Below are 22,747 nucleotides of genomic sequence, written 5' to 3' on the forward strand. Positions count from 1 at the left end.
CCTTCAGAGTGCCTTCCACACTCTCCCACCGAGATGTTGCATTATTTTTGCGACCGACTCAAGGTTTTTCGTTCCCCCCCTCCGTTCTTGTTTGAACGACCAAGATTGCCTCTAAAATTCGGTCACATCTGGTGCATTCGAATGAGGGGGGGATTGGTTTGCCCGTTTTGCTGGTGCTTCTGCTCAAGCGGTTCACTTTCTCACCGGGGACAATTGAGGTGAATCATTTCAATTGCAAACCGCTTTGTAGTTTTGGTCTCATTTTGGTCTTCTCTTTTTCAGGTTCATATTTGCGTCCCAAACCGAGCGTGGTCCTCAGAATCTCTTTCGGTTGACTTTTGACTCAAGCATGGCGCACAACACCCAGCGAAAAAGAGGGAAAAGTTGGAAAAATAAAATTAAAATTTGAGTCGATTTCATGCAAAATAAATTCGAAGGTAGTAGAGCGGCCGCCGCTGCTGGGCGATAGAAAATGATAGGGAGCAATGTTTAAATTGGTCTCCCCGTTTTGCACAACCGTCCTAAATGATTCCCCCAGGACCCAGAAGGCTGAGCGGAGAGGTAGGGAAAGGGGGGGGGGATCTTTTTATTTATTTTTTTATAGCCATTTGTCCGTCATGGTCCGTTCATTTGCTTTGAAAAAGTAGGATAATGGTTGCGAGAACTGTGATGTCATAGTTATTTTTTGTGTGGCTTGGCTGTGCAGCCGCGCCACGTAAACAATGGGATGTTTCGATAGGGGCATGAATAAAAAACCGTGCGCACACACTCACGCATCATGTGCACACCAATTGAATGAAACGTTAATTTTATGTACTTTAGAAGGTATTTGGTAGTAATAAATTTCATCTGCAACTTTCCTCAAAAGCCCGTACGACGAACGACGCTATAAATGGAACGTACGGCCGGTATCCGAACCACGATAAATTATCGATGAATATACACGTTCGGACATATACTTTGCAAAACAATAAACAACACCGTTAGGATGTACACACACACGCACACACACAGGCGCGCTCGTGCGGCAGCCATTGTTTGTTCACCACAGACCGGTTGACACAAAAACCGCGCGAGGAGGGCAAGTACCTCTGTAAAAACGCTCAGCGCGATGAGATTTTGTGTTTGCCGATTCAATACTTTTCCACCAATTCCGAACACAACGGTATACAGTACCAAGATAAAAGCAAAAACTCCATCATTAAGCACCGCCGACGACAAAATCGGTACATTGGCGACAAAGTTCCCAGTGGTGCGCGATATTTGAGTTGAAAAGTCCGATTTGAAAAACAAAACATTTCAAACAAAATATGCTCACAATAAACAGAACACGGGCGCTGCTCACGGCTGCACACTCTACGGAATTCCCGGCCCCAGCGGGATGTCCCGGGCTGGCTGGCGTTTGGTTTTCGGGGCGGGCCGGCGGCAGGAGATCTGGGCTCCCTTAGACCAAACAAAACGTCAAATCTGCTGGCACGGATGGTACCAGATTTACAGCATTGTACACCCCGCGCCGCGAAAAATGAATAGCTTCTCAAATTTATATTCGACAATAAATTCAAAACAGTGTACACACTTGTGTGCATTGTGAACGATCGTGCTGGTTTTTGGATGGGAGTGGGGGGAGGTTCGGGACGAGATAACCCACTGTGCATACATGCGTGGGGAGGAGGGGGAGGAGGAGAAGGAGCTGAGGTGGGAACAAGGAGAGACGCACGTGACAGTGGGGATCCACTGCGGGTCAGGAAGTAATATAGATATAATAAAAAGAGTCCCTTGCGTCAACAGCAACCAGGCGCCTCCATTTGCTTCACCATCTAATGCGCACATTACTCCGTGGAAAGGGGACGGACATTTCTCTTTGAATGATATTTATTTAAAAAACCCAAATCACACTGCAATCGAGCACGCATCGAAATGGATCGTAATCCTCATACACACACAAACACACACACACTTTGTGCGCCGGCATAAAGGCCTTACGGAAAAGGTGGGGTAGAGCAAGAAGCAATTGGCCGAGACGTACCGACACTTGGCTGTTTGAGATTTACGTGCTTTTAAAATGTGATAAGGTAAATAAATATACATCACACAGTGCGTTGACATGGGCGCTCACTGTCGGGGGGCACTAACCGGGATAGAAAGAGCGAAAGAGAGAGAGAGAGATAGTGCCCAGATATTGCACGACCAAAGGAATTGTAGAATGTTCTATCAGCTTCACGATCGAGCTGTTGCCGTTGGTGAGTAACAAGAGGTATTGTAATGCTGAATCATGCAGAATTCCGCCTCGGGTCTGAATCATACAGCTATTGTTTCGACAGATGAAGTCTTTCGGTGAGTAAGTGTTTTCCCAACATTTTGCAACACACAGCACGCTGAAAGCTGTCCAATGTTTTAATGCAATAGAACGCTTTATTGCATCATTCAACAAATTCCCGGAGAGTTCCACAAATCCCCAATGATTTTCTCGCACATAAAGCGTTAGCGCTAATTTCGTTTGAACGAACGAGTCGCATTCAGGTTCAGGTTTCGTCTGACAGGTTCGTTTGGGGAGAGACGAGAGCAACAGGGCGGGAGCGCATTCGTCCGAGAACATCTTCCAACTGACTGGGTTTGGGGGGAGGGAAGAGATGGTGGAAAAACGGTGTCGACTTCATCCCAGGATATGTACTCAAATCGAAGCCAAAGCCAATTAAAATTGCTTCTGCTACTGCTTACACCGGGCCACCGTTCACTGGCCATGGTACACCAGTGGAGCATTCCGAACACAACGAAAATATTACAAACAACAAATGGCAGCGTTTGTGACGAAAACGGTGGTGGGTTGTTAGGGAGGTGACGTGTGGTGACGGCCGTCAAAATGGACGGCTACAGTATTGGGTCTGATGGGGTGGAGGGAGAGGGGGATCGCCGAGAAGTAAGAGGGTGTGCGTTTTCAAGGACGTACGGCGGCGAGGACGGTAACAGCCAGCAGAAGTTTATTGCCTGCCATTTGACGACGTGGTAATTGCGACATTTCTAGCGCAAACGAAACACAGAACACAACCGAAGAATTCCGTCCATTTATGTGCGCCGGACGCTGTGTGCGCCTTTATGTGTGTGTGTGTGTGGGTGGGTGGGCGGATGGGTGGTCGAGACGGTGAGCGAGACGGTTTACAGCACCACGTTACACGGAAGTGATCGAGACGGAAAAGCGATTGAAATAATGGTTAGCCAATTCATCAAGCGTGTTGTTAAACGGAACCTCGCTCCCTCGGGTAAAATCCCACACATCCATTCGCGGCCCAGTGGAAGGAAGGAAGGATTCGCCGAGATTTGCCGAGTCTGAGTGTGTCTGATGAAGTGTCCATTTGGTTTGGCTGAATCGGCATTAAAGATTTCGAACAGTTGTTTTTCGATGTTATACACCTTCAATTACCCGATCAAACGACCCATAAAGAGTTGTACGGCTAGTTTGTAAGTAAGTGGCACGATAATGGTGCGCCGCGCCGTTTTACGACAGCGTTACGGTGTTATGTGACGGCAAGGCAAACAAACGGTGCGACAGATCCGACCTGCGGTACGAGGTGGAATTTTAACTCGCTTCAACTACGATTACGACGTGAAAACAACAATCACACACGCACACGGTAGCCGCACCGCGCTGCGGAGCCAAACTCACCTGGAAGAAGAGACAGAAACAGACCCACTGATAGTATTTGTAAATTTTCTTATCCAACGTTTTGCCCTCGGAGCTGCCGACGCCCGGATACGGTACTTCGGTGCCGACCTTCTTGAGGAACATGCTCTTGAGCGCGTAGGTCGAATGGATCCAGCAGTACGTGTTCAGCACATCCTCCGGTATGTCCTTCGTGTGCACACAGTCGATCGGGTTGCCGACATATTGGCGCGTGGTGACGATCAGCGAGAAGGACATCAGTATGATCACGGTGATCGAGTAGTGCAGTCGGAACACGGGCGAGTCGGTATTTACATGGCTGATCTTAACGAGACTCTTCAAGCCACGGAAGATATCCAACATCTTTCCTTCCGGGGGCTCTGCTGTTGGGGGGCTCTCGCTGGACGTGACGGTGCGGGCAGATCCGTCCGCTGATCTTCCCTGTCGTGCGCTCCCCGCGCTGGTTCGTGGCGAGTGTTTAGCGATTAGCTTCTACGATCTACAGGCGGACAGTAGTAGCCTGTGGGGACCACACTGCTTGCTAGAGACTGACGTTTCGTTAACACATGACGTACAGCAACGAACAACCTGGACACTAGTGCGCTCAGGCACACACAGGCACAAATTACACACACGCACACGCACAAACGGAACGTTTACACAAAACCTAGGCACAGATTGCGAGGCACCGAGGTCATGCTTAAGGCTAGGCTAACTACAGCGACTACTGTTTTGAGTCGGTTATGTGATATGCTGGTTGATATCCGGTTAAACGCAATTAGACCTCACACCAAATGAAGCACAAAACTCGCAAGGAATCGTAAGACTTAAGGACGTTCTCCTGCTCGGGGGAAGCGGTAACTCCACTTGAATGTTTCGTGATGGTGCGATGAATGTTTCGTCGATCGCTGGACACTTTCGGCCGACCTCCAACGGTGTATGGAGTGAACGGTTGCACGGTCTCTACTCTATCGAACAGCAGTTCGTCCATTAAACGGCAATGGTAGTAACGGTCGCGGTGACGGTACGGAAGACTGCCCAATGTTCTAGTGGCACAGTTCACCACCATATTGCCCCGTTGTTCACGACTCTGCACGCACGGGTTGGCATACGGGAGACGGTTAGTGGAAGGACGAGCGATGATCTACACTGGCGAGCCCCTCCACACGAGAGCGACTGGGCGAACACTCGGAAGCTACTGTTGCTAAGGCATTCTTTTTCTCACAGATCATTACTTCCGCGTGCGGTAGTCAACACTTTGGCGTTCGTCCTTTGGCACGGTACACGGAAAGCTCTCCGTTTCGTATACTTGTGTTGCGTTCAACCCCTCGGAAGCCAACAATTCACTACACACTGCTGCTACAAACGGCGTACACGATGTTTTATTTTCTCCTTACACTCTGGATGCTCTGTATACGTGGCGGCCACTCTCAATCGTGCGACACAAAACCTATCGGGGAAGGGGATGAGCCTAGCTCGGACAAGTTACAGCGCTGCGATTTGCTCGATCGCCTGTGTAAGATGCTAGGCGAAAGTAAAACAGATGGAACAGATGAACATCTCTCACCGAACGCACCGCTGAAAGCTTCAAACGAGGAGTAAAGTTGGGAAACTGAAGCGAACGTGATCTTTACGTGAAGGAATCGATTTTTTGCTAGTGACTGTTGCATTGCCGCTGATGCAGATAACAGTCCAGATGTATCGCATTACAACGAAACACACGGAAAACCACACTCACATACAAACGCACACACACACTCACAAATACATAGAAAGGCAAATACTAAAAAAGAATAACAAAAAAACCACACATCGATTCGATTCGTGGCCACAAAAAAAACCACACGATCGTGTTGGAGGGCAGTTTGGTCGAATGGTTCCGCACGGAAAATGCAACTAAACTGCACGTCCAATTTGCCGTAAGACACGATTGGCCACGTTGCCGATACACACGCACACCGTCTGCTGCTGTCTGCTGTCTGTTGGCGAACGGACGTCGTGTTTCGCGCGCGTACCGCTGTCAGGCGAACTTTCTGCCAACGGACGTCAACTGCTTGCATACTACCACTACTATTACTACTGCTTCTGCTGCTGCTGCTGCTGCTGTTGCTACTGCTGCTTGCTTGCTTGCTTGCTTCCGCTGCCAACGGCGGCCTGTGACTGATTGGAAACTCGTCTTCGAATCGTACCATCGGCTGCGAAAGACGAGCGTCTTCCATCTTCCGCTGTATCCCCTTCTCCTTACCCCCTCCTCCCCTCCCCTTCCCCCCCCTTCCCCCCCTGGCCATGTTTTAACCATCTCCTTCAGGAGAGACAGGCGCGTACTCGTGCACCACCCCGGTGCAGCCGAACAAATACACGCGCCGACCAAGACATATGGGGCCATTCGAAAGTAACAAGACACCCCGGGGTTTGGTGGGTTTAGTCTCGTCGGATCGAGGGCTCGACCCGAATCCGGTGTTTCGCATTCGAATCGCGCGGCATCGCAAGCTTTGGAAGCTTGTGCGAGCGGTTGGCGATGAGTTCGGTCTCACCGCTGTCACAATTCATATTTAGCCCACCGAGGAGACCCACATTTCTGGAACGGAACGGGTTTCCAATCGCGAATGAGTATTCCAATCGTCCGCATGATTAACGAGCGCCAGTTATTGCACTTCGCCGCCCGTTGTCCGTGTCGGCAAAGTAAAACAATCCAACAGGGGCAATGCCGCCACAGTGAAAGTTTATGTATAAAAATTGTAACGTTGTTTGAATGCCACCCGGGCGCGCAGGAACATCTCGGATGCTAATCTTCGTGTCCGTATATCAAACGAATCCATGGAGGATTTACTATAAGAATCACGTTTCCGATATTAATGGTCTTCTGTATCGTTATGCATAGCGTCAATAGGTGCGTGATTGGGTGGGAATGGAAATTCGCATCTTTCGCCGTTGTTTAGATTATTCTGTCACTTGAGTTCACATCGTTCGGCACCAGTACCAAGCGGCCAACGATGTAAAAAGACAGGCCCAGCAGTGTGACGCTTGTTTCGACAGGCCTCACAGGGACCGAAAATCCGATTCCGAAAACACATCACACACCAATGATCTGCAATGAATACACTATTATTGTTGCCCATTGCTCCGTGCACACAGCAGGCCGGTCCTGGGACACAAGACGCCAAAAGATCGAAATGAAATCTGATAACGAGCTTTCGGGATTCGATAATGTAGCGAATTGAATCGTGCCGACGCAGGGAATTGGCCGTTGGGCGGGTAGGAAATTGTAATTCTTTCGCAGAATTGGCAATGGCAAGTTTGGTGCAAGTGTGCAAGACAAACGGTGGGACGGGACGGTAGGGAGAAACAAAAAAGAATAATGACGAAAGCGGAAAGTAAGAGACAGGCAGTGACACAAAACTGTTCGATGACACACGGAACAAAAAAAAAATCAGCAGCTCCGAGACACAGACAGATAGGAAAAATGGTAGGAAAAATCTCTAGGTACCTTGAAGTAACGAAAGCACGCGTTAAGCATATGGAGCTCTTCATAGACATACAATCACACACAGACAGACACACACAAACACACCCTTATATGGGTTCCCGCACGCCTGGCACCCCCTGGCGGCCTGGTGGTGTGATCGGTTCTTTGTATCCTTGCTATTTTCGTGGTCGCGAATCGAAGTAGGGGGAGGTAGAGAAGAACGAGAGGAAAATGAGTGATTTAGAGATGGGAAATGAAAAGTACACCAACAAAAACACGCACACACACACACACACAGCGAAAGACGGAGAAAGAGCTAAATAAACCGTGTACTGACAATGAAGCATACAATTGTGGAAAGTGTAACAACCGTTTAGCAAGTTGCTTGCATGTGTTTTGTCTGTTTTTGTGTATGTAAGTGCGTGAGTGAGTGTGAAAATACAATAAGCGAATAGTGTTGTAAAAATAATGTGTAACGTGTGGTGCGGTACACCGGGGTAAAGATTGCAAAACTCAACATTACAATAAAAACAGTGTGCGTTAGATGGGAAAGGTGTTAGAAATGTGTTTTTGTGTGAATAATGATGCAAATTATGAACCAAAGTACCATTACAATGCGATTAGCCATCCGTTTGAATGTCTCGGCAATAGGTCGATCCTCGTTACAGAGTTCCACAACAGATGAAATAGAGCCAGTGTTCGATGAATCTGGTTCGGATTCATGAACCTTAATGAATCTTTGGACCAAACATATGGCTCTCTATCATGAATCTCGAATCAAGAACCTTCGAAGAGTCAATCTGTTAGAGCTTAAAGACTCATAAATCTTTAGGGGCTCGCTGACGATGCATGAATGACTAAGTATTCGATGCAAGGGATTATTCATTAAGGAGGAAGGACGATTCACTCATCAGACTCCAGGGTGACTAATCGTGTCAATTTTATATTTAAAAATCCCTTTTTTGGATAACGAAAAATGCGTCTTATCTAAAATCAACAAATCAAAATTATCTTGCAGATATGTTACCATAAATTCATCCATTTTTAAAGATTCTACAATGAATCTTTTGCGAGTCGTCTTCGAGAAATCCAATGAGTAAATAGATTTATGGATTAAAAGATTCATTTATCGTCGGAAATCTGGTAATCCATAAAGATTGCCATAAAATTGTTAAAAAAAAATAGTGTGCTCACTGTATCCTGTGTATTGTGGAACCATGTACGCCACACAGAAACACTTGCACCCACACAAAGAGCGACGATCGATCGACCATTGCACGGCTGCCAACAAAACGATCGCCGAACCACGACACGATGAGAATAAACGATCCGTTCGTGCTTAACGTGCAACTTCCAGCAAATGATCCTTGCGATGATCGATGGCCGGTGTACCAGCGGGTTAGGCAAAACTGGGCGCAGCGTGCGTTCCGTATTGTGTGCCGGATGGAACGCATTACGGGACTGCTGCATTGTTTCCATCCCGCCAAGGTTAGGCGAACAAAGTAAAGGCCCCCGGATGAAAACCGCACGGTATGAAAAATGGCCGCTATTTAGCACGCGGGCTGCCAACGACGCCACTCTAGCAATGGTTGTGCGCATCGTTGGTCAAACACAAACATTGCGTCCGGGCGTCGATCACGCCCTCCGTGGAACCGTTGGCTGGTTCGGTTGGCAAGAAATAAAGAACACGGTACTCACGGGTACAATAGCAAAACGGTTGCGGGTCCAGTGTTTGATTTAATGGGCCCCGTGTATACACGGCCATCTTCGACAGTTTTTGTTGTTATTGCCGTTGCTTTGCCCTTTTGCCGCTCAGTACGGCCCCACCCCCCCACAAACACACTCACACACTCAGTGTGAAATGTTTCGCCCAAGCGGGAAATATTCGACGCCCAGTCATTTGTTATGCTTTTGAAGCGCGATCAGGATGTGAACGAAGATCGATCGCGGAAGTGAAACATGTGTGCGTATGTGTGTGTGTGTATATGGACGGCTATGCGGTAAAACATCAAACGGGAAAACGCTCTTGAAGAGTACGATCGATTCATCGATGTCAGGCCGGTGCTCGAATCGATCAGCGGCCCAGTCCGATATGTTTGTAATACTTGAAAAAGAGCACGCAAATCGTCAATGCCAATATGTGGGACTGCTGGGTTTATACACTAGACATCTACATCCACCAACCGCCATCCGCCCTTTGGAAGCTGCAAAACGTTGGAACTATCCAAAACCCGCGGCCGAAAACGATCGGTACGGAAATGATGTAAACGCTCTTCATTGGCATTTAAAGTGATCCCAACCCCGACAGCACCACCCGGGGAGGCGTAACCGAAGGAATTGAGCTTAAAATGATCGCTAACCCGTTGGTGCTGGTCATAAACATAACTCTCCAATTATTACCCACCGGCATCAACCCGTCAGCACCTCGTGCTCACGCCCCGCTAATGGGGAGGCGAGCATGCGAAGGTGAGTAAATTTGTGCGATCGGAATGATTTAGGTGACGGCTCACAACATTCGGTTGCCAGTCCGGACGGCCGCTTTTCACTCCAGGCGACTGCACCCATGCAGGCCCCGAAGATTCCCGGTGGATGGGGGCGGTTTTAATAAATCCAAAATCGCGCCCACCGAGCACTGAGCTGGGGCAGAGACCTGCAGCATCATTCGCATTATTTAACAATCGACGTCCACCCGACAACGAAACACGTGTAGTGTAATGAAGCAATTTTTCGTTCCATTGGCGTGGCGCATATACGGTACACACACACACACTCATACACGCAACACATATTGGGAATCGATTCGGGCGAATTGGGGTGAACGGGAAAGGCGGGTGGCGGGAAAATCGAAAAGGAAAAATGCTGAATAAACCGCAGCGCCGTTAAGCACGAACGTGGACCACGCACGATCAAGCGACGTACGATCACGACCACGAAGCGTACTGAAGGGAAAACCATACACACACACACATACACAGAAACGCAAGCGCACGCACGTACACGAAGTTCACATATTTCGCTGCCGCGGCAATGAAGAAGTTTTCCTCACGCTGCGCCGTATGTATGGAGGGAGGGAAGGGTACGGAGAATTGCGGTACGAAGGGAGCCATATGATACACACATGTACGAGGTATAAATCTTTATGCCCCGAGAAGTCGACTCGCAGGCCGAGGTTCGCCGTTCCGAGGTGCACACATAAATTGGCCAGTATTTATATATATACGTGCTGAATAATGCTGTTTTCCCGTGAGTATGTGATGAAGGGGACGATGGGAGAGGGGGTGGGGGGGGGGTTGGGAGGGAGGGGAGGAGCAACCCGATCTCGACGGAAGAAGGGAATGGTGGTTGACGAGTGTATGTATGCGAGAAACAGAGAGAAAGAGAGTAAAAATATCAGCTAAGCTCCCCTTCAGCCATCCCATCGTCGATTGACCGGTGTCTGCAGATTTAACGGCAACGCTCGTTAATGAGTAGCCTTTCCACCTGGTCTTTACCCCACCCCTTGCTTAGCTTGGTCATCCGGGACATTTCGGGTGACAGTGACGTGGTGTGCCAAAAACGGCTAATGGGGAGTTCCCAGATGTCGGCATGTAATGATGAAATCCGAAACCTCCGACATCTTCGTCGGAACGGCATTGCCAAGTTCCAAGAAACCCGGCTGACATCCCGTCTAACCTGGATGCGCTAGGTAATGCGATGAACCGTCACCGTCTACTGAATTACTCCCATTCCGATCGATCAATTCGATTTCCACCCATCAACTGCAGCTCCCGCAGTTTTAGCTACTTCCGGGTGTCTCCGTGCGATCGATCAGCCTCCGGGCGGAAAAAGGGTTTAGACGTTCGTGACGTGACGGTTTGTGTGTGGACGAAATGAAGGCTCAAGCGGGGGTTAATTCAATTGCTTCGAAACGGATACGAAACATCACACAGCCTCGCAACTCAAACGCAGCCTTCGCGACGCTGCAGGCGGCCGGTAATGCCTCCCAGGCAGTTTCCTTCCCGCTCGGAGCGTGTTTCCGTGGCTGTGTGGCTTTGTTTTGGCAGTTGATTACACCCTTGCGAAACAGTGCAACCTTCCTTTTTGGTGCCTGCGGTTTTTGTTCGCCAAACGATGTGTCAGTGTCAGGTGGCAGCGAGTGAGTCAGCGCAACCCGATAGCGTCACGTTTTTGTGTGTGTTCGATTCAATATCGAAGATGAAGTTGAATGCGTTAGTCACACTTGACTGGCGCTTTTGCTGCCGTTTCACAACGTGCTGTCCGCGCTTTGCGGTGATCGAGGTCCTTCACGTGCAGCTGCAGTCACTGTACCCCATAATCAAGTGTGACAGCCATTTTCAGCGTGGACGTCACAGCCATCAGCAGAGAGGGTGTCGTCGGGCGCTCACTTGCCTGTCGGAGAACGGGTTTTTTGGGGGTCGGGAAATAATGAATTGTGTCCGCTTGTGTTTCAACAAAACACAACGGCCTAACGGCGTGATCGGCTAATCGTCCGGCCCCAGAACACTCCTGTGGTGGACCCGAGGTGCTGACCATCCCAATTAGTCGAAGCGATTGGGTAGGACCGATGATTAGTGTGCACACGCTTCAACAGCATTCCTGCATTCGCTTTCGCGGGGTAAACAAATAACCTGCACGCGTTTCACATATTTGCGTTTTGATTAATGAATGCGCTCACTTAACGCCTGCAAGAAGCTCACTGACGAAACTGACAAGGTGCCGGGACTGCCTTTCATCAAAACAACGTCGCTCGCGCGAATCGACGGATGTTCGACGGGGCGGCACGGACGGGACGGGACGGGACGGGCACCGATAAAAAGACCGTGTAATTAAAAATATTCATCATTACCGAACCGAGCCGCGGCCGAGCGGCCCAGTCCAGACGGACGACAGCAGACAGACAGAACAGGGCGGATGGGCAACATTAGCCGCACGCGCGCGCATTTTTATGTATTTCTCGCCGTTCTCTTCAACTTGAACTATTCTATCCGGCACAGATTTACACCAGGCGGCGTACCACGGTGTACTGCGGTGCCAGTCCAAACCTCGAGGACTGGCGTTTTATAATGTTTCGGCATCAATTCAGCTTCACCAGATTCACGATCGGATCAGTTCCCGCTCTCGACCCGTTTTCAGAGCTTTTGCAGTTTTGGAAGGAAAGGGACGTTTTGGGGCGGAGGGACTTACTGACCACCAAAAAGGGAGGCAGTGCGGGGGACAGGGAGGCAGGAAGGCAGAGGGCGAACGGCCAAGCGGTGGATGGAATTAATTGTTAACACGCACAAACGCACGCACGTCAAGAAATCTCGCACGGGACGGGACGGAACGAATGGAACGGGACGGGACGGTGTCGGGACGTACGCAGCCCGACCTGGCGCGCCCGTATCTCACGCGGTCTCACGAAAAACCGGGACCCGAACGCGGCGTTGTTCGCGTCTCGACGCCTCGGCTCACACTAGTAACGCACTCGCTGCTCTAAACATAAATATCTCTCGCCGTGGCGTGGCCCATGGCCAATCTGGCTGGCCTCCGTATCCGATAGATGGACCTGGCACCATCATTCTACCCAAACACACATATGCACGCACGCACGCACACAACGCTGGGACGCAGGACGGATTCGGGGGAGGGGGGGGGGGGGGGGGGGGGAGTGGAAACTCCGACGTGTCTCACCGTGGACATGTGTGCTGGGTTGTTGAAGATTTTTCAAATGTTTATAAATACGTAATGTGTGCGTTGCACGGCGCGCGTTCTGTTCTGCTCTCGTGGCCTCTAAAGGGAGTTCCTATCCAATTCCGATGAGACGCGCTCATCGACGAGAGGAGGCGGTCCGACGGGAATGAGCAAGACGCGCGTACCGGACCGGACCCGCAAAACCAAAACAGGCGGAAAAAGGGGTTTTGTCTCCCGCCCCGTCGCCGACCGTTGCCACCCGATGCTCCGTGATGACGCGGTTTTTTCCACGGATTTGTGCGTACACTGCTGATATTTTTAATTCTCTATCTCATTCTTAGTATGTAGTTTGAATTTTCCGCTTTTTTCTTCTCTCTCCTTTTTCGGGGATGCATCTTTCACTCTTGCTCTCAGCCACATGAACTCTTTTCACCGTGTGTAAGCCAGCCAGGGAAAAGGTGGAAAAACAGAAAGCATCGTGCAGCGTTGCTCCCCAGTTTTCAGTAATTCAATCGTTCTCTTTCGGTTGCTCCCTATTTGCCTCCAATTGGCAGCATCCAACATCTCGTGGCTAATTCTTTTGCACGCTTGATACTACCAATGCATTCTCAATAATTGTACTCCGCGTGTGAAAGGGTTGGCAACGCTTTCCCGCTCTTTCACGTACGCACACACCAGCCTGTTGAGAAAATGCTCGCTTTATGTATATATTAATACATAAGCAAGTAAGTTTTCCACGGGTCCGAGTCCGTGTCGGTGTGTGCGCTCGCCCGTGTGTGTGTGTGTGTGGCATTATTTTTTACGCCCTGTGTGATCGATTCCCGTACTATTCACTTACCGACGATCTTCTGACTGGGTGGTATGGTGAGGTGCCTCTCGTTCCAATTTCCACACCCCACAAAACATGTGCACTTTCACTACGAAAAATCATCCAATATAGTACGGTCGGTTAAATGTGGTAAATGCATTTGCCACCAGTGTGTTTTTTTGTGCGCAGTGTGACGTTGTGGCCGGTAATTCGGAACAAAAGATACGACCGGGAACTGTTGCAGAGGAATTAAATCTTATCGCAAAGCCTGCTTTCTCTGCTGCTGACTGAGCTTTGTGTACCGTAACGTAAGTTTTCACTGCTCATTATCGGGCCGTTGTCCTTTGGGAGTTTGGAAACGCTGCGACGGCTCCTGCCATTGTCATGACAGGCGGTCTGGACTGCACCAATAATGCACCCGGCAATGCGATGGGGAAAACACTATTGATCCTTTACTGTTGGCAGATGAGATTGAGTAGAGCAGTTTAGAAATGCGTTACGGGCAAGTGTCTGTAACGCTCGCATCCTAGTGCTCAAGTTCAGATTTAAAAATACAGCTTCACCGATTTGACAGCAGAGGGCGCACCATGCTACCATCTGTCAAGCTGGTTGAGCAGCGTGTGGCGTATTTTTTCTCTTCTGCTTTTCCATTTTTCCACCAATTGGAAAGCGTTTAACGTACGACGCACGTACATCTACGTATATGTACACACACACACACACTGAAAAAAAGAAAAGCCAAAATGCGTTGTTTACCCTTGGGTCGTTTGTGTGTGTGTACATACGAAATACGGGAAGCAGCCCGGTATCTTTCGTTGGCATCAGTGAAAGCAATACAACACACCAGCGTTGCAGATCTGCTGCGGCAAAAAAGAAGGAATCACATCCACGTTGTGCATACGTTGTGCGTGTATCGAACGATGATGATGATGATGATGATGATGATGACGTTATAAATGGATGCTGATTGCTTTAAAATGAACACCAAAAATCAGCATTTTGCCGTGTTCCCCCTCTGGGGAGGAAAGCTATCGGAAAATGATTACGTCACACGGTCATACGCTTATACGGGTCGTTCCGTCGGGGCCATCTGCCATCTCCGAAACGCGGCAGTCGCGCGTGCTGCTGTACGTGCGTTTGGTTTTTTTCTTTCGGGGGATGACTTTAAAGGAATGTTACCCCACATCACCCGGTTTAGTACACCCCGTAGGAGGGGAAGACTCTTCGGACTGGCTTAGAAACGTATGCCTGCCGGCATTAGCGTATGGGCGATACGTCAATACGTACGCAGCCAGTTCGCGCGGGTACGCAACCGTACCGCTGCGGGATGATGAATTTTTCAACGGCTTCAAACGCTGACTGCTGGGCAAATGGGTGGGAAAGGCAATGGCGCCAACTGGCGCTACTGCAAGCGTGCACTTGGGTACGGTTTGCGTGCTGCTTAATGAAGCGGTAATAAAAAAAGTGCCGCTGATTTTGTCAACGGAACGATCAAATTAGCACAATCGTGACTTACAAAACGAATTCGTCACGTGACCGATGAACGTACTGCTGCGGGCTGCGGTAAATTTTAATTTCGCTTCACTCCTCTGCTTCGGTGTATTTGCTTTGTTTTGTTTTATCCGATCGTCCATGCGTTGCGTGTAGTTAATTGTTTCGTGTGACAAGTGTTTATGATTGCAAGATTAGATGGGAAATCTGCGTTCCGGATCAAAGCGAGGATATCATTAGCCCGGGGGGATCACAAATTAACAAACACGCACCCGGTATAATGGGCAAAATTGTGGAGCCGCATATCGATCCTGGCTAAATATTTCGCTAATTGTGGTACGCTTAGCAGGAATTTATTTACTTATACATTCTGTTCCCATGTCCCTTGCGTTGCGAGTATAAACACAATTGGAAAATATTGTTGTCGCTTTAATAGCTTCAAATGATACTATCTGGTCGACACGAAGGAATAGCTTGAGAACGTCACTTAACGACGTAAACGTTTGTTCATGGAGCAACTACTAGCGCCCGGAAGCACATTTGACGATTGTCCTTGTCCGACGATCAGCGTTCAAGTGGAAACTACAAGAGTCATCCTAGTTCGAACGAAAGACAATCACTGAAAGTCTAGTAATCCTTCGCCTCAAGATGACTCGTCGTTCCGAGTATTTCCCTTTTCTTTGCCATCCCTTCCTTCTACGCTTTTTGCTGTGTTGTGTGGGGTGTTCGAGGTGCATTGTGTGTGTGTGAGTGTGTGTGTGTAAAAAACATACTGTCCTCGAGGACGAGCACATCCTTGAGAAGCACTTGGAAATAGTTGGCCTGAAAACTGGTCGCATTGCAGTTGACATCTCAGAACAATCGGGATCGGAATTGGAACTCTAAAGAGGACGGACACAAAATGGAAAATGAAGGGTAGAAAACGACAACAGCAACAAATACATGTAAAAAAAAAGATGTCGTCGATGTGCCGGTGGTCTTTCCGAAACGTTGGGGAGCTGGGAGTACGCGCGGCGAAAGAAGTGTTGCGGTGACTGTATTGCCCAGTTCCGCGATTTCCCCCAGTGCAGGGTGGAAATTGACCAGTGGGTGGTGGTGGAAAAGGAGTGGGAGTAAAAAACGTTGCAATTAAAACACGACAAACACTCAGAAATGCTTCAGCACAACAATTAACACTCATCGGCTTGATACACACGTGTTGGCAGTGCATTTGACATCGAGATAAAGAGACAGAGAGAAAGAGAGAACGCGCGCGAGTCCTGCGACGACTTGCGCCTAGTAATAATGAAACTCACACTCACGAAAAAAAAACTATCGAAGCACACGGGTACAGTGTGTGGGTGTGAGAAAAATCAAAACGAGCGGTGATGGATAAAAAAACAACAATCCAAAAGATAGAAAAAGACGAAAGATGGACACCGTGCAACGGATACGGTGATGATGGTGAGGGTTTCGGGTGCTTTCGATGCAAACGGCACCGAAAGTGCACTTACCTGAAAAAACAGCGTAAATGCTACCCATTGGTAGTATTTAGTGTGTCTTATCGTTAGCGCTCCGCTTCGTTGTGAATTGTCGACCCCAGGAAACGGCACTTCCTGGCCTTGCTTTTTCATAAATGCATCCACCACAGTGTAGGTTGAGTGTATCCAGCAATAGGTGTTCAAGACGTCCTCTGGAATATCTCTGCCGGGTGTGGAATATGGAATGGGAGGCATAGAAGTAAGGAAGATGCTCATTATGCTGGAGAGCGACACGCATTTTTCTGTGGCTGATGACCTTACCGAGTGTGTACACAGTCTATTGGGTTTCCGACGTACTGTCTTGTTGTAACTGCGATCGAAAACGTTACCAAGAGGATAACCGTTGCATTCGTGTGTAGTCGAAAAATTGAAGAATCTGTCTTTACATGGTTTACCTGTGCGGGACGAGGGACCAAAGGCTGAGGTTAGTTGAGTATCGCGGTTGGGGTAAAGTACGATAGGGGGGTAGGGGAGCACATTTCGACATAATTGGATACGCCGGATAAGAAATTGTTAGGAGATCTTTAGGAGAATCATTTCCAAAACAACTTTTTTCCACACGTTTATGTCGATCAGTTGAAATTACCTTCCAGATAGGATCAGTAGCTGGGCATAAATAAAGCTAAAGTGTTATTCAATTCATTCCGTGAATCGTGATACTCACCGATGACCTACTCACTTGCATAAATGCATAAACGCCTCTTAAAAACTCCATATTACTACTAGAAGGTGAATTTATGGGGGCTCTCTGAGTTGGCCCCCCCTGGTTCTTTCTAAAATAGGATGGCACTCCTTCAGCTAGATTTGTTTTGACTTTCTTTGAAAATGATCTACACCGACAGGGAAGGTGTCGGGATTTCGCACAGCAGACCAGAAGAAAGAGAAAGAGAGAAGAAAAGTCGGAAAACTGATTAATGTTGCTATTGGCCACGGGACAGTGGTTTTGTTGCTTGGACCCCACTTTCATCGTCCATCGACCCGGGAAGATTTTTACTTCTTCTGGCCGGTTTCTTTTTTTTTCGATAATAGGGCCCGTTCGGTAAGGAAGCTTTAGTTCGATCGGTTTGCTAGAATCGCGCTACTCAAAAGCTACGGAAAATTGAATTGTGCGAGAAATATAGCGTTTTGTTGTTTTGTGTAGGGTGGCGTGGTGGTCAAATTTATTTGCTGCTGAGAACAGTGTTTACATTTTACCGGATACTGGTGGATGCTGTGGCGTGTGTAAAGCGTATGCGCCTGTTTTTGATACATAGTTACGTGTGGGAAAGGGAGTTTCACAGGCTTTGTTAATTGTTTTACTTTACAGAGCAAATTCCATTTTCACTCAAGTTAAAGGCAACACCAATCAATTACCAGCTCGCAAACGCATCGTACAGTGAGCTACATTGTGAACGCACTGCAAAGGAAACTCCCTTTTTTGGTAGATGTTTTGTAGGTGAAGTGTTCGTGTTGCTGTGTGTAGCTGCTGCGAAAAATTTCTTGGCTGTTTGGTTACTGATCGGGTTTGATTGGTTATTACAGAAGCGTTGAAGGTAAAATGTGCATCAATCTATCGAACCAGGTTTGAACAAGGTAAATAGAGGTAAGTGGTGAAAGGTAGTTGGAGGCAGCGAAAAACTAGAAGCTGTAATTAAAAACCAAACGTATTTGCGCAACAATATGGAACAATGCGGAAAACTGTTGTTATGTGCCGTCAAAATGCTGATCTGATGACTAATGCACCGCGTATGGGCGATCGTATGACAGATCGTGTGTCGGTTTTAGCGTTGTTTGTTTAGTTATTTCTTATTTTTTGGTATGGGATTAGGTCGGTTGCCTCGCGCTGAATGGCACTCGATCTTTTGGGGAGATTATTATCGGCCCCCTGCGCTCGTTACCGGTCCGTATGGTGAGTTGTATATTTATTTATGCCGGGGCTTCCCAACTGCGAGGCAAATGCGGTGTGCTTCCGCGCAGGGTGTGAATTTGGTGGTTTTTCCTGTGCAGTCCAATCCATGTGCCCTACTATTCGCCAATCGTATCTCATCAACTACCGATTGCTGATGCTCTCTTTTGTTGGCTACGACCGAGCTGTGTGTTTGAGTATGAGTGCGGCTGTGTGTTTGTGGATTACCAATCGATGTAGAAGTACAATAAATTTTCCTTAAGCACCTGCATAATTTATATCGTTCAATAAAATTGGTGGAAATGTGATATCGTCTCAAGTGTGGCTTCTTTCCCATCGATAAAATGATCATGTACAGTTCCTCCTAACAAATGTTCATCACAAAACAGATACATTGTAGTGCCCTGAGCATAAGAATTCGTACCATCTTGTCTTTCTACAATGCGAAACTGAAGATAATGCAAGATTCACCAACAAAAACATAATGAACCTCATTTAAATCACCCTTAGCCGGTACTCTAGAACCTGTCGTATACGACAAACGACAAGGAACGATGATAGTATATTAAATTGCTGTAGAAAAACCCTGACAAACTTGCTAATTCATCGTCGTAGTACAGATATATTTCTATACACTTCTTAAAACATGCCGTTGGCACATCTTGCACACATGCATCTTGGTTTCTTGATGATGATTGAACAAAAATGAACGACAAATCCTAGAGCACCGCTTTCCGTTGTGTGAAGATTTGCAAGTTACTTAATGTAAAACATATCTTAAATAAAATGTGCATTGATTGCTTCGAAGGCAAATTAGTGATCAAACCAGGCGAAACTGCGGAATATTTTCATAACTCTGCTGGAATCTATAGACAAGGGATTTGCTTGCACTTAATACACAATTTAATTTTAGCTGGAACAACTTGAGAAAATCAGCTTCAAATCTAACATAATGTGAGAAGCGTCGCATGTAAGCATTGATTTCTATATACTAATGGCCGGTCTTCCGTTTTCGTACTTTGTCACAGTATGAACCATGTGTGATTTTAACCCTGATGTATAGTTTGGTAACTGACTTTATATACTGTTCAAAAGCGAGGGGTTGGGGTGGGGCTTATGGGAGTATAAAATAGTCTACAGCAGAATGAGGGCAAAAATAGGACAAAATGAATCAAACATACGAATATTACAATTGAAATAGTAAAAAAGAGGAAAGTAGTACAAAATAATCGCTAAACTATTCTCTTACTAATAAAGCTTTCGGAGCTGTAGTTGATAGTTGTAAATAATGAATGGTGGTCCGTGAAATCATGAGTTAAACAAGGATGTTTTAAACAATTGGTTAACAATAAAAATCAAATAGATAAAATAATCCACTGAAACCAACATGATTTATTATGTTGTAAAAGTCTCTTGAAAAAAGAATGAAACGTTACACAAATTGGATGACCTATAGATATCATTCTGAGATAAAAAATTGCTATGAAAAACGATGGACTAAACCATAGCGTGAACGGATCAAAATTTGTATCAAATGACTCAAGATATACTCATGCAAACTGAAAGTCTACTAGGGTATCATTTATCTGCGAGTGAGACAGGCGTACCCTTTGGTAAAAGTAAAATGAATATTATGGCAAAAAAGTTCAAAAGTTGTACAAAGTATACCGTAAGAAAGGAGCGAGAGGAAGAGATAGATTGAGAATGATAGAAAGTATAAAAGAGTAAAATGAGATAATAAAAATCTATCCAAAACAAATCATAGCGAGAACGATTTGGCCGCACTTCTACGAAAGGTGTATCATAAGTATCAAGGTAGTATGAAAACTGCAGTTTCAATATACTAGAAATATTATATAGAAGATTACCAAAAATAAAACAAGGCTAAATGGATAACAATAGATTCGGAACGGAAAAGAAGATGACGAAAAGGAAGAATGACGAAAACAAAACTGGTCTGCTAAGTAAAGAGTAACGACTCACCCCTGTTGCTGGATAAACCTAACTGTATCTTAAAAGGCCGTAAGTTTTGTTAGCACTTTGTGTGAATCTGTGTAGTAGTTTTGGGGACCAGTGTTTGTCAAAATACGCATGCTAGATTCGGTTTGTGCTTTTCCTGAAGAAGAATATACGATTAGTTGTAATAGGTTATACGTTGGTATCTATTGTTAATTATAAGAGAGTTTGGTTCAGTTTCGCGAAAAACCACAACGGTTTTTTTTGTTCATGTATGATCATTGTTGCGTGTACAATATAGCGATTTGATATCAACGTCGTATGATACTAGTCTACGAATGCGGCCTTATCATCAGGTTTGAACATCCTGCTCACACACGAGAGGCAGCTTGAGTTGTACCGAGCTTGAGTACCGAAACAATCCGCAAAAGGTTAGTAAAATAATATAAGAAAGCACTGCAACGCTTCACTGCAATAGGAATGAAGATCTTGTCTCCCTTAAACAGCATCCCTGTGAGGTGTACAACAGCTCTTGCTCTGGTCCTAAAATAATCATCCCGAGACAGTGAAACATTTTTTTTAAACAAATTATTGATATTTTTCGTGCTCTCATAGTTCCCTGGAAGAGAAAACCCACCACCACAACCTGATTAAATGCCGTGTGGTGATGAGTGATTCATCACCACAAAGGTTAAAATCACTCATAATTACATCATTCCTAAGCAAAATGACTTCCTTCTGGAGAAGGGCGTGAATAAAACTTTCCGTGTCGCAACGGATCCGAGACCGGGAACCGGACAGGAATGTAAAGAAGATGTATGAAATCATAATCAGCAGAGCAAATTAAGTATTAGCACCGTGCTGCTTAACTTGTTGCCATCGTGTTCACTCGGTGCCGCGTTCGCATTTACGGCGTAACAAATCGGACGTGGAGGTGGCGGTAGCAGAACGATGTGATAACTCTCACAAAGAGGTGTTAATGAAGATGAATTAAAGCTTTTCCGCCTACCGAACCGGATGGGTAAGGGCAGAAAGTGTAGAGAAAAAAGCAGTGGAAACGCTAGCACTCGGAAGTCCTTGGACACCGGATGGCAGAGATGCTGGTAAGATATTAAAGTTAAGGAGCACGGTTTTGGTAAGCAACCCCTCCACAGAACCTCTGGAGATTCTCTGGAGCTTACGACCAGATCCAAGTCCCGGGGGTTTGGAGTAACATCATAATCAATCAACCAACGCTAACGTTAGCCTCGTCTCTACGGCTGTCTGGTCATTAAGAGTACACCAGGTAAGTCCATTGGCTACTGTAATTACGATAGCGAACAGCCGAGAACGTTGGTTGAGTGTTAACGGGAGGTTTTTCCGAACTCATTTGCAGGGGTTGAGATGTTGGTTAGGCACCGAACATCACAACGTCGGCACGTCGTGAGCGAAATGGACGATTGCTCCCCTCGCCTGCATAACGCCGGACGATGAGTTATGCGAGGCAAAGCACACTTCACCGTAGCTGCCAGGCGCTGCCGTTGATGATTAGGTTGTGTTACATTGGAGGAGGACAAAAGGGATTTTAAATTGATTTTTAATCAGCAACCGCGCGGATGATGCGGGATGAAGGATGAAGTAATGTTATCGACACAGAAACACAGACACATGACAGTAAGGGTACGCGCGGCTATACGAACCTCTTGTGTTGTAGTCCTCTCCTGGAATCAATCGAGCTTCGGCTGGAACTAGCTCTGCCCATGTGTAGCAGTTTGGAGGAATCATGAATGCTCCCGCGGTCAGGAGCATCGGTTGATTCGAACTCAAGCGTGATACTAGGATCCAGCGGGTGTATCTTTTTCGATCCGCCGCTGTCGAGTAATGAGCTCACTAACGAGGCACTCCGAAATGATTTAAAACTCTTACGATTATCACAATCACTGAACATTTATGTGACCAAAATTCTAGCACACCCAGAGCCTTGCCATCATTGCACGTTGCTAACGGCACGTTGGCCGATGCTAGAACTACATCCGTTGCTACCGAGCTGGCTACAGTAATTGCGAACTTCCAGCAGCTGATGGTGGTGTCCGTCTACACCATATCTTGCCATCATGTGCAACCGGGACACTAACACCGGACCGTAGTTCATGTTCAAGTCACTATTTTACCTCCTTGGGGGTTGACCGGCCAATGGGTTCCGAATAGAAATCAAACATCGAACGGAACGGAAGAGGAAGACAACAATGAATAAAAAAACACACACTCTGGACCAGTACCACCAGTACCACACACACACTATCCCAAGCTCGCT

General features: G+C 47.1%; 1 protein-coding gene across 2 annotated transcripts in view; it reads right to left on the reverse strand.

Annotated features, from left to right (window-relative positions):
• The window catches only part of LOC128310575 (innexin shaking-B), a 26,322-nt gene extending 3,764 nt beyond the window's left edge, over nt 1-22,558 (reverse strand). The window contains exons 1-4 of one of the 2 annotated variants that reach the window (XM_053047247.1): nt 22,134-22,558; nt 17,278-17,443; nt 16,875-17,008; nt 16,587-16,776 (exon numbers count right to left, since the gene is read on the reverse strand). In XM_053047247.1, coding sequence (XP_052903207.1) covers nt 16,587-16,776; nt 16,875-17,008; nt 17,278-17,443; nt 22,134-22,381 — 738 coding nt within the window. In that variant the 5' untranslated portion in view covers nt 22,382-22,558. Of the gene's footprint in view, nt 1-3,661; nt 4,163-16,586; nt 16,777-16,874; nt 17,009-17,277; nt 17,444-22,133 lie in introns of those variants that run through there. The other variant, XM_053047248.1, reaches the window with a different exon arrangement.
• Nucleotides 22,559-22,747: the final 189 nt, after the last annotated feature.

The sequence above is a fragment of the Anopheles moucheti genome, chromosome 2 (genome assembly GCF_943734755.1).
Source record: "Anopheles moucheti chromosome 2, idAnoMoucSN_F20_07, whole genome shotgun sequence".
In the NCBI taxonomy this organism is placed as follows: domain Eukaryota; kingdom Metazoa; phylum Arthropoda; class Insecta; order Diptera; family Culicidae; genus Anopheles; species Anopheles moucheti.